Source organism: Saccostrea echinata, unplaced genomic scaffold (genome assembly GCF_033153115.1).
Source record: "Saccostrea echinata isolate AGI-Se365-2 ecotype Australia unplaced genomic scaffold, CSIRO_AGI_Sech_v1 ptg000001l, whole genome shotgun sequence".
Classification (NCBI taxonomy): Eukaryota; Metazoa; Mollusca; class Bivalvia; order Ostreida; family Ostreidae; genus Saccostrea; species Saccostrea echinata.
The window spans coordinates 21,763,734-21,778,791 of record NW_026889750.1 but is presented as its reverse complement, the minus strand read 5'-3'; the positions used below and the strand labels follow the sequence as shown (position 1 = coordinate 21,778,791).

Sequence of the window (15,058 nt, the reverse complement as noted above, 5' to 3'; positions counted from 1 at the left end):
AGACTATCAATAGTCTCGTTTGAGATCATTATTTCGCAAATTTTGTGGTCGATACAAGAACATTCTCAGCAAATACAACCAATTATTAAGTCAAATACTGATTGACGTTTTTCATACTGATTGTTAGGCCATTATTTACTCACTGAATTGTCTACAGTTTTTTTCCGATCATGACAAGGAGCACAGGGCGGGTGTGACCGGTCCTCCATGGCACCTGATCGCACCTCTGATATTTTTGTTTTGTCTGCTCCCGTTCTGTATTGTTAATATGGACTTTTAACTTGAATACTGTTCGTTATTTCCATATTTCATCTTTGCATTGTGATAAAGGTAATTCACTTGCCAGCTTTTAAAAAAAATTCAGTCAGAACCTCTAACTTCCAAAGTATTCGTTGTTATTCAATTTTTATAACATATTAGAATTAAACATTGCAAATTATACAAGATTCAATTTAAAATCTGGTCACAAAATCATAAAGAAACGAGATTTATGGGGGACTTCTTCTTCTGGTGGAAGGATATTTAGATTCATTGATTGATTATTATTGTTTAACGCCGAGTCGACAATATTTCAGTCATATTTCGGCGATCAAATTAAGTGTATATGACCTTTTTTGAAGCTTTTGGTTTCTCTGGTGGCCCTCAGTGAGCCTACTCTTTTTTCTGAAAACCATAGAAACAATCTTTTGCGTGCCAAGGGGGTAGTTATCCTTGACACCGGGCGCCATTTAACGTCCATCCGACGGACTCAAAATTTAAAAAAAATGTAAACAGTTAAAATTTAGACAAAATTCCTTAGTTATAATATTCTAAATTTTACAGTAAAAATCAGTTTCATGTAAAAATTTTAAAATTGTATAAACATTTACGTTTGTAAAAAGTTCATGCATCGTTCGCACATATTAACATCAATTCTCTGTAAGGACCAAAATTTTACTGTAGGGCTGTGGCACACACCATGAGCGATTTTCATGAAACTTTTTCAGGTGATTAATGCCCATACATTATGACATAATCAACATTCAAAATTAAGGTTACTACCTTGGTTGCCATGGTAACGGGCTAATATAGATTTTTGCCCCATTTACTCCCAATTCAAGCATAAAAATGCTATATACTTGATTTCATGTGGTTTAATTTTCTTTATTATTTTGGGATAATTCATATAGTATATGAATAGAACAGATGAAGCATTATATAACACAATTAAAAAAAATTCTACAAGTCACTGCAAATTTTTCAATTGATGGCTCAAAGATGACCAAATTCTTACATTTTGAAAATGGTCATTTTTTCCCTATATTTCAAGAAGTCTCTCAAGAAATGCAGGCGATTCAAGAAAAAATAACCTGAAATTTTAAAAACACCATAATAATATTAGTTAACTTTTATGAAAAGTAGAGTGGGGACTTATTTCGTTTTAGGTATTTTTAACTTCGAAAATTGGCATTTTGCCAAATAATATTTTGTTCAAAATGTTACTAGACACTGGTTGTTTTATAAAATTTCTTTTCCAAACATTTTTCTCACTAATAAAAAAGACAAACCGAATGATTAATAAATATTATTAAAGATAATAAATAAGATAAAACAAAATTAATTGAATTATTATTGTTTCTTTAGGAACCTTTACAAAGGGCAGATAACTGAAACTCTAAAGAAAATTGGCTATTCAACTTTTCATTGGAACTTATTTCAGTAAACAACATTTTCAAATACTAGATAAAATATGGAAAAAGATAATGGATAAAAACTCTTATGATACTTTTTTAACCAAAAAATAATAAATTATTACTTTTTTCATACCTAGGTACATGTAGGTAGATATTAATTTAGCAGGTTTGAAATTTGATAAGCTAATGTTAATTTCCTCCATTTAAATTTTGCTTGTTCCCAGATGCATATCTTTATATATTAATTTTATTTGGTTAAAGAAATTTAGAAATATTTACACTGACCATAAATTACATAAATTAACACCCTATTAAAAATATTAATAAAACCATTAATATATAGTCTTACAATCAGTAAACATACACATATTCATGTGTATATGTATAATTTTATCGCTACTTTGAAAAACTTTTTTTCAAATTATTAATCAAGCAAGAATCTACATCTAAACATTATCCAAAATGTGTATTTAGAGATAAACAAAATGTAGAAAATAGCTGCTATATAACAATTTTGTAGACAATAGAAACAGCTAAGCTTGATGTTTCCATGATTTCTCTTTACATCAGAGGTTGACCATTATGTGGTGTTGTGTCTGAGCAGTCAAGAAGAATTTTAAATGCATGGGTTTGAAAAGTGATACTTGAAATAATCATCTTCATCTTTTCCCCTGGAATAAAAAACATACATGTATTCTTTAATTAAAAATCAATTGTTTAACTACATTTTTCATGCGATAACAAATACAAGTATATAAACATATCTATTTTTTTTAAATGTATATAATTCTAAGCTAGTAGTTAGTATTTACACCTTGAAATAAATTGCCTCAAAATCCCTGCATGTGTACTTAAAAAAGCAGGCTTCATATCACAGGTGCTTGGCGACGGGACCCCCTCCCCCCTCCCCTGCGTTCTGTATCCCAAGGGTTCTCCCCGACTTTTTTTTATATAAAATATTTTTCTATGACACATTCACAAAGTATTACAATTTAAAAATTCAAAATATAATCTAAAGCTAATCTTTTATAAAAAATCATACTCTCTGATACTAAAAGAGAACTTTTAGTATCAGAGAGTATGAATATTTATAAAAGGTTAGTTTTATGTTATATTTTGGATTTTTCAATTGTACGGTAATATTTTGTGAATGTGTCATAGAAAAATATTTTATATAAAAAAAAAATCCTGAAAAATAATGGAGCGCTCAAACAAAAGAGTGACGTCACAGGTGGATTTTACAGGGAAATAATGGAGCGACTATTACTATATTCGGGGGATATCATACATGTACTTAAAATAAGTCGACAGTAACATATGTATATATCTTACTCATTCCATATGCTTCGATTTTTTGGCAAGTGACAATATAGCTAAAATTTTAGTCAAACTTATAATCTATAAAGACTAGTTAAAAATTATAAAAAGCGATTTTATATCCAAATATCTCGGCTGAACCAACGGTAAATATTTATAAATGTCTCTTGCACCTGTACACAATGGAAAATTTCAAGGGGATGTTGGGGAGGATGTCCGCAACCACCTCTACACCCCACCCCCTCACACAAATGTACACGGACACACACTAAAAATTCTTCTAATACATCTTAATTTTGCTTGTATAAGGACTCTATAAATAAAGTGTGAACAAAAGCATGCATGGCTTTCGATATTTTAATTGAGAAACTTACGAATTTCACTGAGTATACGGGAGCATTTTTCCTGGTGGGGGTAGGTATCTAGAATTTTTTTTTAAATATTTAATATAAAAGGGGATCATTATCCAATATCATATAAAATTGCTGGGGATTTATAGACATCTTAACAGAAATCCATTAACTATTAGCTAAAGGACCGGTATAAATGATAAGAAGTCGACCCCCCCTCCCCCCCCCCCCAGTAGTAAAGGGGGTAGTCTGAGGGCACTTTACGGGCACCCCCTCTTAGGGCCGTCTGAGGGCACCCCCTGTTAGGGCCGTTTGAGGGCACCCCCTCTTAGGATCGTCTGAGGGCACCCCCTCTTAGGGCCGTCTGCGGACACCCCCGTCTGAGGGCACTACGCTTAGGGCCGTCTGAGGGCACTACTCCAAAGGCTGTTTAAGGACACCACTCTTATATATATATAAATATAGCCTGTATACGATTTATCAGCAACACACAACATCGAGATTATTTCACTGTTCACTTAAAAGTGCAGATAAAACAGAGAACTATAAACAACCAAATAGTATTTCTTTTAGTCAGAATTTTCTGTTTGAACGTTGCAGATCAATCTCCCATAGTAGTAAGTACATGTTGTAATGTTACTCTATTTCATTAAAAAAAAAAGAAATTTTATATGACTATAAAATTTATTGCGAGTTTCTCAACAAATAGATAATCTGAACACATCATCATACCAATCATTAAGAAAGAAGGGAAAAAAAAAATTTAAGACATAGTTGCATACTTGAAAATGAACAAATACTTGGATAGAGTTTTAAACAAAAAGAACACATATAATGATCATGTAAATTTAGCAGATGCACATTTAGTTTAACCCTTTCCTCTTAAAAAATGTCACTGAAATTTTTTCATGAAATCTTGAATATAATGTACCACCATTGACGTTTGGAGAAGGTCCACACGGACGCTATCTACCAATTCGTTTAAAGCGTTGAGCTCCTCTTTGAGAGGGTAATTGTCAGGTGGCGTCCAAAACCCTGGTGCTACAACTGGAGAGAGACTCGGTGTTGATTGTGGGGGGGGGGGGGGGGGGTGGTTGTCCGAGTCATCATAGGGTTGACTGTAGGTTCCGACTTTAGTAGCAATGGTGGCGATGCTGGACTGTTTTCCGAAGATACCTGACTATATCCGGCGAATGAAGGAAGGGGGGCCTGGGGTGTTGTTGTCGGAGTCATCATTGGGGTGACTGTAGGTTCCGACTTTATTAGCACTTTTGTCGATGCTGGACTGTATTCCGAAGATACCTGACTATATCCGGCGAATGACGGAAGGGGGGCCTGGGGTGTTGTTGTCAGAGTCATCATTGGGGTGACTGTACATGTAGGTTCCGACTTTATTAGCACTGGTGTCGATGCTGTACTGTAATCCGGAGATACTGGACTGTAATCCGGAGATACGGGACTGTAATTCGGAGATGAGGGACTGTAATCCGGAGATGAGGGACTGTATCCCTGGGATTTTATAGGCACTGGTGGGTTGAACACTCCTGACTCTGTCGACGCAGGTTTATGGCTAACAGTCAACGTGTTACACACTGGTGTCGTGAGGGTAAACGTTGACCGGATACGTTTTTCAAACGTTGTATATTTCCCTGGGTTGTCTTCTCTGTTACAAAAAATAAATAAATAAAAAATAGATAAGTATACTAAGAAAAATTTAAAAACAAACAAACAAACAAACAAAAACAAACAAACAAGCAAAAAAAACTTAAAATAAAATATTCATTTATTTTTTTTATTTTTAACAAATACTTTAAACCAAAGTGAGTCTGCTTCATGCTTTTATATTCCTTTATTTGATTTTTTGTGCCTTAAAGTCTGTAAAGTTTACCTGAATGTTTTCAGCAGTGGATGCTCCTCTTTCGTCTGCTGCGAGAACCCCTCACTCTCAGGGCTGTTTTCTTTCTTCATTTTCCTACGAAAAGATTTTCAAAAAAAAAAGTAAAAAAAATGTTTATGTTTACACTTTAAAACATTTCAATAGTATGTGGTGGAGTGGGGGTATTCTTATATTTTTTTAGAATAAGAGTAGAGATTAAATAAATTTACCTTCTCAAAAGAATTAGTGAGTCTTCTGATTCACTTAATTTTCTCTTTTATGTAGGTTGACTTTGTTTAGGGGAGGGTTTATCTTCTTCAACCTGGTATGGGTCCTCCGGGAAGTTTCTAATAAATTATAAATTTTTAGCATTATTTTAAATAAAAATTGAAGCAAACAAATGTTAACCTGTTTATTTTTATATATACATTGTTTTTCATTGTAACAGAAAATCACAATTTCAACATCAAAAAAATTTTTGACTTCAAAATGACAGCTAATACATATTAAAAAGTGATAAATTTTAAAAAGAGTACTTACCCTGATTCAAACGCCACCTGGAATTCCTCCCCCATCTCGATCCACTTTTGCTTTGCATTTATCCTCTCTATTTATACTGATTCGGGAGAAAAGGGGCAGGGCTTGGCGTTTAACAATTGTATTTATTTAAATTATAGAAAATTATAGAAACCGTCTCAAAAAACGCTCAAACGATCATTCAAGAAAAAATCGCGCGCGTTTTTTTTAAAGTTCGACTAACCTTTCAGAAAATTCTGCGCGATGATGACTGCGCGCACGTTTTCTGTAATTTTTTACATATATTCTATAATTACATCTGTGTAAAGTTAAATTGCCGTGGTACGAATTGATTACCAAAGCGATTTTCTTAAAAAGTACAATGTACCTTCAAGAAAATTTGAAACGTGTTCTCATTTTTTGAACTTTTAGAAATTACTATATTGGTACTACAAAGTCGTGTAAAGTTAAATTGCCGTGGTACGAATTGATTACCAAAGCGATTTTCTTAAAAAGTACAATGTACCTTCAAGAAAATTTAAAACGTGTTCTCATTTTTTGAACTTTTAGAAATTACTATATTGGTACTACAAAGTCGTAAATATTTTTTTCCCATTAAGGCTCCTTAATAAACAGCATGAAAAATAAATAAATAAATAAATAAATAGATAGATAAATAAATAAAAGAACACATGCATACAAATGTTTACACATTCAGCACAGAAAGAAGAAGAATGATTATAAAAACAAATATTTTTCAAGCAAAAAGTTGTACATGTTGTTGAAAATCGACTTTTTACTTTTGATTTCATTAATATTGACACAAAATTGTTACTATGTGGTGATAAAGTTTTACCTTTGCAAACTAATATAAACATTTTTACAACTGTTCACAAATTTACAGATGATCTTATTAGTCACTGTACAAGTTATATCTATTTTTTATTATCATTGATGACATTTTGTAATTAATCTAAGTAATATGTTTGATATCTTGTATGATGTGGAGGAGCGGTTTTTTTTTTTCTTTTAGAAAATATTGCGCGCGTTTTCTGTAATTATTCGTTATTTCTCATCTGTAAAGTTGAATTACCATGGAACGCCCAGATCACCGAAGCGATTTTTTTATTAAAGTTTTCATATCGGGCGCGTTTTCTGTAATTCCGAAGCATTTTTTTTTAAAGTTCAGTTCACCTTTTGGAAAATACCGCGTTTTCTGTAATTATTCGTTATTTCTCATCTGTAAAGTTGAATTACCATGGAACGCCCAGATCACCGAAGCGATTTTTTTATTAAAGTTTTCATATCGGGCGCGTTTTCTGTAATTCCGAAGCATTTTTTTTTAAAGTTCAGTTCACCTTTTGGAAAATACCGCGTTTTCTGTAATTATTCGCATGTGTTGTCATGCTAATATTCTATAATTACATCTTTGTGAAGTTAAATTGCCATGACACGACTTGATTACCGAAGCGATTTTTTTTAAATCAAAGAAAATACCACGTGCGCTTTCTGTAATTACCGAAGCGATTTCATAGTTCCGTTCACCTTTTAAAAAAATATTGCGCGCGTTTTCTGTAATTTATTCGTTATTTCACACCTGTATAAAGTTCGTTTTCTGTAGTTGCATGTTTTTGTATGTGTTGCTATGAGAATATTCTATAATTATCCTGAGTTTAATTTTCCTATAAATTGACGAAATCCTAGCTATTTCTCACCATTTTAAATGACTTGTCTCATCCATACAGTCATTAACAAAAGATCACTGAAGTAAGTTTAATAGATCTAGAAAACAATCTTGTAAATAGTACATTTTATATACTGATGTAGGTTTTCGACGACAAACTTAATTCGCTCAAAAGCGAGATTAGTAGATTATGTACACTGTGCGATAGGATGGATACACTAACCTAATAAACACTTATCACATTAAAAAAAATTGTTTACGTGTAATCTGAGTAACCAGATTTATTATTACACAGATACAATAATCTTCGAGTGTCTGTAATTTATTAACTACATGTTGAAATATCACATTGTAATGAACAACACAGTGTGTCTGTCGTTATGAACTATGAGCACAATTCATAGTAAAAAAAAAAAGTTTGTGTCATTGGCATTATTATTTAATCACCACTAGCCGCCAATATCTGTCATCATTTTGAATATTTGTTCTAAGGTTTGCGTTAGACAACAGAGAGAGTGTTTTTCGTAATATATATATGTCATCATTTTAATCAAAACTATAAGGCTTTACAATGTACACTGTTTTTTTACCCCATGATCCACACCCGGTCATGTGACAATACGTTAGCGCTTAAAATTTTTTCTGCACGTGCAGACTGATCAACGGCGCGGATTTTGCAGCAGAAGTGGGGTAGATGCATCACACTGATGATGAATAGGCCTATGTGTTTGATGCTGATTATTGTTTTTAACTTTGTGTTAAATGAAACGGGTGCGCTTCCTCTGAATTGTGGAATTTGCATTTCAAATGCAGACGGTGTAGCGGACTGCAGTCGAACATCCTTGACATGTATACGCGTATTTAGTCCTGACAGTGAAACAAAGATTCGAGAAGTGTATGTATCGAGGTGTTCTCAGAAAATATTCCCCGGAAAGTGGCAGAAGTTTACAAAGAAACTTGGGCCTGGGAATGCAGTGCCATGCAATGGTAAATTTGTTTATTATTTATCTATTAATTGATACCCACGCGGCGCAAGTCATACATATACACATATAGTATGCAGATAAAATTTCTTATATTAGGTGCATTGTTTGGGAATTAATTTGTTGCTCTCACACGGTTGGGGATCCTTACAGCGCTAAATAGCCATGACAAGGTTGAGTTTATTTTTAGCAGAGGAATCCCCAGACCTATTTTTTCGGAACACCTCGGTAGTTCAGGTTTCGATCACGTGAACACTTCATGGTACGACTCGTGAAACTATCGATGTGTGTGTAGTTGCAGGTGTAAAAGACACAACATATCTTTGTATTAGGTCTATTATTGGTAGAATTTGTACAGGCTAACTTCATCGCTTTTGCTCGGACATTGACATCATGCATCACAGTGTAGGGGGCGATACGATATGAACTTTTCATACCCAGAGTTATCGTTCGTACCTATAAATGTGGTACGAACGATAACTCTGGGTAGAGATTGATATTGTGTATACTTCCGTTTGCCAAGTCACCAATGAATGAATGGTGTAAGAATGTCAAAGGACGTTGCACTGTAACAAATCAAGTTCAAGATCAAGTTTCATGGAAAGATTAAGTTTATTGGGGTTTTTTTAAGCCGAGGAATCCCTAGACCTGGTTTCGGTACTTAATAGTCTCAGTCACTTAAACTTTTGGGGATGCTCAGACGACAACTAAATAAACATGAGACATTATGCATACATGCATCTTTAAAAAAAAAAAGTCAAGCGCCTTGCTTGAGGGACCCAGTTTATCCATGAAAAAAAAAATTAATTAATGTTTACAATTAGAATTGCAGTGGTATTAATCCATAGAGCAGAAATAATTTTTGAGATATGTTAAATGTGTCTATCTGAGAGGGGTTGCTGATATTAATAATGGTGTGCACTGTTAATGACGTGGTTTATGCCCATGTGTGTGTTTGTGTGAACTAAGCTGTCTATCAATAGCATAACTTTACATTTACAGCTCCAACTTCCATGAGGGTACCGCAGTCTGTCGAGGAGTCAGTTACTACAGTCCGACCCACCACCATTGCCGAGGAGTCAGTTACAACAGTCCGACCCTCCACCATTGTCGAGGAGTCAGTTACAACAGTCCGACCCACCACCATTACCGAGGAGTTAGTTACTACAGTCCAACCCACCACCATTGCCGAGGAGTCAGTTACTACAGTCCGACCCTCCACCATTACCGAGGAGTTAGTTACTACAGTCCGACCCTCCACCATTGCCGAGGAGTCAGTTATTACAGTCCGACCCTCCACCATTACTGAGGAGTTAGTTATTACAGTCCGACCCTCCACCATTGTCGAGGAGTCAGTTACTACAGTCCGACCCTCCACCGTTGCCGAGGAGTCAGTTACTACAGTCCGACCCTCCACCATTGCCAAGGAGTTAGTTACTACAGTCCGACCCTCCACAGTCCAACCCTACACTGCTGTCAGAGAAGATTCTACTGTATCTGCATTATGGAGTGCAAGTGAGTTATTCTTATTATTTCATCACTTTTACATGAAAGATAATTCACTTAATTTCACAGCTGATGTATTATTTTTTTATCCAGTAGAATTATTTATTATCATTTAATAAGGGAGGTTTTTTTTTTAAATTCTCATATGATCGTGAACTATTTTTATTTTTTTATTTATATTTTTTTTTTTTTTGAAAATGTAGGAACTCATCTGAAGAGGAAGACAACGACGGAACCACCAGAGAAGGATACCATTTTTGATGAGCCTGAAGTTAAAGGTCAGACCCCCATTCTGATGTATACAATTCTAGTGATGTGTAGTTGTACATTTGTATGTATAATATTTGCAATAGGTATATCTGTGAAAGATAAACTTTAATGTCCTTGTGAAATGCAATCAATGAAGAGTAAATCCAGAAAAAATTTCTTGGGGTCGAAATAGGATATATAAATTGAGACAAAACTCTGAACTAGACCATGAAAGAATATTTTCAAGCAGTTCAGATGATAGAGACAATAAAAAAATAAAGATTTCTGAAGTTTTATGTTCACACTTTCTGTATGTATATTTGTATATTATTTTTTCTACATCAATAGGATTCTTCATATGGGCAGTTGCTGCAACAATGGCTATTGTCATTGTCTTGTTGAGGAGATGTATACGAGAACATGGGTATTGTCAATGCTGTAGATGCATTACACCTACACCTGCACCACCCACCTCTGGTAATCTTAGCACGCAAACAGAAGAGATTGAACTTAGCTCCTATTCCACACCTTATGCTTCTGAGATATCATCTTCCACGATTCTCCCTAAAACGTCAACACCCAGTAAAGACACATCAACAAGCATGTTAAGTGTTACAGACCGAGCAACCTCTGTGACCGATCTGACCACAACATCCGTAGAAAGTACAAATCCTCTCCTACCTGTGGCATCACGTACCAGATCTCAGACCAAACAATTGAAGTTTTGAGTGATGTTTTAAAAGCTTGGGGGGGGGAAAAGTTTTCTTTTTTTTATTGATGTACTTGGAAAATTTGTATAATTAAAGGGGAACATGATGACATAGAGCGAAAGAGAGGTTATGATGGGGATAATAATAAGACTTCCCTTAAAAAAGATTTGTTTATAAAGTACTATGATGTTTTGCAAACTTGAGTTTACCTGTTGTTTTTTAAGGAGAATAAGTCATGTTTGTTATATTTTTTTGGTATATTTTGAAGCGTATTAGTTATCATACCTGATTGGTTTTTTTTCTTCAAATTTTCAGGATTTACTACTTTTGTTCTTGGGAGAATATGAAGGAATCTATATTTTTTAGGGTAATCTTTTAACTAAGAAAAAAATCATTTTTTTTCTTTAATTATTGTACTGTTGTGGACAACAAGAAATGTTTGTTAATTTTTGAAGCATACTCATATGTTTATATTTCACTAGCCTATGATTGGATGTTTTTGCTGTGATAGGTTAGTTACAGAAATATTAATACAATATAGTATTGTCTTGATGATTTTGTACTTTGTTAAAAAATGTGTTTACTACATGCTGAAAAAAAAAGAATCTACTGCTCAGATACTTCTTTCTATTGATATCATTTTACAATTTTTATAGAAAGTTTGCTATTTGTGTAATATTTACATATATTGATAGTTTTTAAGCACCCTATCAACTGTTATTGATGGTATTGCCCCCTACACTTCTTTACTAGTTGGTCTTTGAAGGAGGCAAATTTACTGGGTAATTTTTTAATTTTCTAATGAAAAAAATAGGGTTGTGTGAAAGTAAACACTTTTTTTTTTACCTGATGGAGTTTTTTTTGAAAAAAAAAGATGTTTATTTCATTTTTACTGTGTAGAGGAACATGTGATTTTATCTACCTCTTTTTATTTCGCATTTTATATCAAGTTATTGTATTGTTATTAAAAGTTTTTTAAAAGTTCAATTGTTGGTTTATTTTTTCTAATCTATGAATCACTCTGCTATTCTACAAAGGTTCCATATATGATAATTCTGTGGTTGATAATTTGCATGAAAGGGTATCGTTTTTTTTCATGGTTTCCACAAGATCAAACTTGTTATTGGGCCCAAAACCTGACCAGTTGAAATGTTAAAGGACTAACTCGGCAGGCATACTACGTTGATACGTCAAATCAACGTTGAATTTAGGTTTAGACATTGGTTAAACGTGGATTCAATGTTCATTCAACACGATTTGCCTGTTGGGAAATGAGTGGATATATTATTATTTAAATGTCAATTTTATCAATTTGATTGTGTGGGTCAAAATTAATGTTATAAGGTTTCGTCAAAGATCAACATGTCTAAAAAAATATTTTTACAATAGCTCCAAAACTATGTGTGGTATAAAGTCAAAATGTTTACAGTTTATAAATATATCAGTGATTAAAAGATAGGAAGAATCACTTGATAACAAATATATAAAAAAAATCTTTCTTGAGGAAAATTGTTTCAGAAAATGTGCATATTTTAAGAAAAATACATCTGCTTAATTCTGTCCTTTTTGTGAAAACCATCATTGCAGAAATAATATATGTTTATCATTGAAGGGCAAGTTGGACGTGAATGGTCTCTGAAAGGTTGTTATTGAAAGCATGACATACATGTATAAAGACAAGACCCTGTAGAACCCGCCATTTGTATTGTACTTTCGCTTTCAAGTACTAACATTTCGACAAAATAAACAGGAAAAACAACTTTCTGAGGCTATCCAAGTCCAACTTGCCCTTCATTGATAAACATATTTTGTTTCTGCAGTGATGGTTTTCACTTGAAGCACGGAATGAATTGGGTGCATTTTCTGAAAAAATATGCATTTTTAAAAAGATTTTTTCTCCATTTAAATATTGTTCCAAATAATTATTATCAAGTGATACTTTCTTTCTGTTAATCAATGAAAAATTTATAAACTGTAAAAGTTTCAACTTTATACCTCACATAATTTTGGGGCTATTGTAAAAATATTTTTTTAGACATGTTGACCTTTGACGAAACCTTAATGGAAATCCTATCACGAAAACAACTGTGCTACAAGTTAAAAAATTTGCTTTGTTTTTTCAAAACAAATTTTTTTTTTTACAATTGAAGACATGGCTGACAATCTGTTAAAGGAAATTCTGGATTCTTTAACTGAGGTAGACACCATCAATCTCTTTGCTGCAGCCAATGGTTTAACCGGAGATGCTGAGGTTGAGAACCGCATAAGGGAAGTAGAATGGAATCATCATATTGACAATTTATGGGAAGAAGTTCTGCTTGATCTGGAATCTGCTCCAAAGAGACCGAGGCAATCGGATGAAGATGATCAACCATGTACAAGCTTTCAGTTTGGGGGTGGAGATGAAATCAAAGAGAAACCTTACTACATTTGGAAAAAAGATACCCGAACCTTCAAAAAGAACCTGGCCCGCGACACGAGTTTTAAGGTCAAATTTAATGATCAATGGAGAGGAGAAAAATTGGTCGACATTTACCAAAAAATGCACGACATGTTTGATGATGTGTTGTCGCAGGCCCGAGGACATGATGCCGATTTGGGTCGGGTTGTACTCAGTCACCCGAATTTGAACAACTCTATCGTCGTCCCACTGCAGTCCTGGGAAAATCTCAATGCCGATACGGTGATGTCCGAGATAACAAAAGTATTAAACTCCAATGAAACAATACCTGTTGATGAACATTTACTTGTCACTGTAGGATCCATCGATTTACCAAAGGGTGGGGGTTGGAGTGGGAATAAGTTACCCGTTACGTCCCTCTTTGGGCCCGGCAATTCGTTGATTAAAAAAAAATCTATCTTGTATGTTGAAAATGACAACAATCTTTGTCTACCCATTTCTATAGGCATTTGTTTCATGAAGATATGCAAAAAAGTAGACGCCACAACGTGGTCACAGTTAGTTGGAAATGACCCTGGGACGACAATGGATCACGTGATTCAACACAAAACCGTTCCCAAGTGGTATTACGGTAATATGCTTAAAAAATCACGCAAGAAATGTCAAACGTCCATGGCACTAGAGCTCTGTAAAAGAGCAGGTGTTCCAGCCAACAGATATCTGGGGTTAAATGACATTGAACCTTTCGAAAATTTGTTGAATGTCAGCATCAACGTTGCGTCATCTCGAGTCGGCAACAAATTTATCAGAGTCATCGAAGATACTGATCGAAGTCGATTATATTTGTACCATGTGGAGACAGAAAATGAAAAACATCGGCACGGTATTGGTAGTATACAGGGCTTTTTCAACGTGTCTTATTTTTGCCATACTTGTTTGAAAGCTTATAAAGACAAACATAACCACACGTGTTCAACCTCCTGTGATGTGTGTTTACACGATGCCTGTCCAAAGACAGAAAATCAAGTAGGATGTATAACCTGTGGTCGTGTGTGCCATTCAATTGCCTGTTTTGAAAGACACAAAGTCGGTAAAAGACTTCACAATAATGAAACCATCCCACCTGTCTGTGATTTATGGCATCAATGTAAGAAATGTCGCGTCAAACTGTCCGTGTCTAAACGTGATCCTAAGTTACACGTATGTGGAGAATGGCAATGCCGCAGCTGTTCCGAATACCACGTAGGTGAACACCTCTGTTTTCAGAAGTCCACTGATTCTGATCCAGGGGAGCGAGAGAAAAAAAAATTCATTTTCTACGACTTCGAAACACGCCAAGATGATATTTTTCAATGCGAACAGGGTTACACTCCTGCTCGCATTAGATGCCGTGAATGCGTGAAAAACGACCACCCGTGTGTAAATTGTAGGCTCTGCCGGCATTGTGAGGACCCGTCTTGTGGGCTACAGCAACATAAAGTTAACTTTGCGGTCCTGCAGACCTCCTGCCACGTCTGTGAAAAGGAAGAATTAAACAAAGATTCCACATGCTTTAATTGCGGTGAACGTTGTCACAAGTGTGCTAAAATGAAAAAATCAAAGTTTGTCGGTCCCCCCTGTCCAGATACTTGTGGTCATCGGGAACTGATCTTTCGCGGCGAAAGGACCGCAGAAGTTTTGTGCCTATGTGTGTCAACCACACATGAAGAACACCATTTTAATTGCCCACAATGCTAAAAGCTTTGACTTATATCCGATTTTAGAAGTTCTTATTGATAGACATTCGATTCGAC

General features: G+C 34.6%; 2 protein-coding genes across 2 annotated transcripts; one reads left to right on the top strand and one right to left on the bottom strand.

The window, feature by feature from the left end:
* Positions 1–4,381: 4,381 nt before the first annotated feature.
* Positions 4,382–5,613, bottom strand: LOC133195822 (DNA-directed RNA polymerase II subunit RPB1-like). Its single transcript, XM_061331779.1, has 2 exons — positions 5,229–5,613; positions 4,382–5,003 (listed from the first exon to the last, which is right to left on the bottom strand). Exons 1-2 carry the CDS (start codon positions 5,306–5,308, stop codon positions 4,382–4,384), a joined length of 702 nt encoding a protein of 233 aa, XP_061187763.1. The 5' UTR covers positions 5,309–5,613.
* Positions 5,614–8,947: 3,334 nt separating this feature from the next.
* Positions 8,948–11,713, top strand: LOC133199136 (mucin-2-like). The gene is made up of 3 exons (XM_061335029.1): positions 8,948–9,914; positions 10,109–10,183; positions 10,503–11,713. Exons 1-3 carry the CDS (start codon positions 9,413–9,415, stop codon positions 10,880–10,882), a joined length of 957 nt encoding a protein of 318 aa, XP_061191013.1. The 5' UTR covers positions 8,948–9,412; the 3' UTR covers positions 10,883–11,713.
* The last annotated feature ends 3,345 nt before the right edge of the window (positions 11,714–15,058 follow it).

Excerpts from the sequence above, each read along its gene's own strand:
- LOC133195822 (XM_061331779.1), bottom strand. The coding sequence starts at position 5,308 with ATGAAGAAAGAAAACAGCCCTGAGAGTGAGGGGTTCTCGCAGCAGACG. Across the intron at positions 5,004-5,228 it reads CCACTGCTGAAAACATTCAG|AGAAGACAACCCAGGGAAAT; the intron begins GTAAACTTTACA and ends TTTTTGTAACAG.
- LOC133199136 (XM_061335029.1), top strand. The coding sequence starts at position 9,413 with ATGAGGGTACCGCAGTCTGTCGAGGAGTCAGTTACTACAGTCCGACCC. Across the intron at positions 9,915-10,108 it reads ATCTGCATTATGGAGTGCAA|GAACTCATCTGAAGAGGAAG; the intron begins GTGAGTTATTCT and ends TTGAAAATGTAG. Across the intron at positions 10,184-10,502 it reads TGATGAGCCTGAAGTTAAAG|GATTCTTCATATGGGCAGTT; the intron begins GTCAGACCCCCA and ends CTACATCAATAG.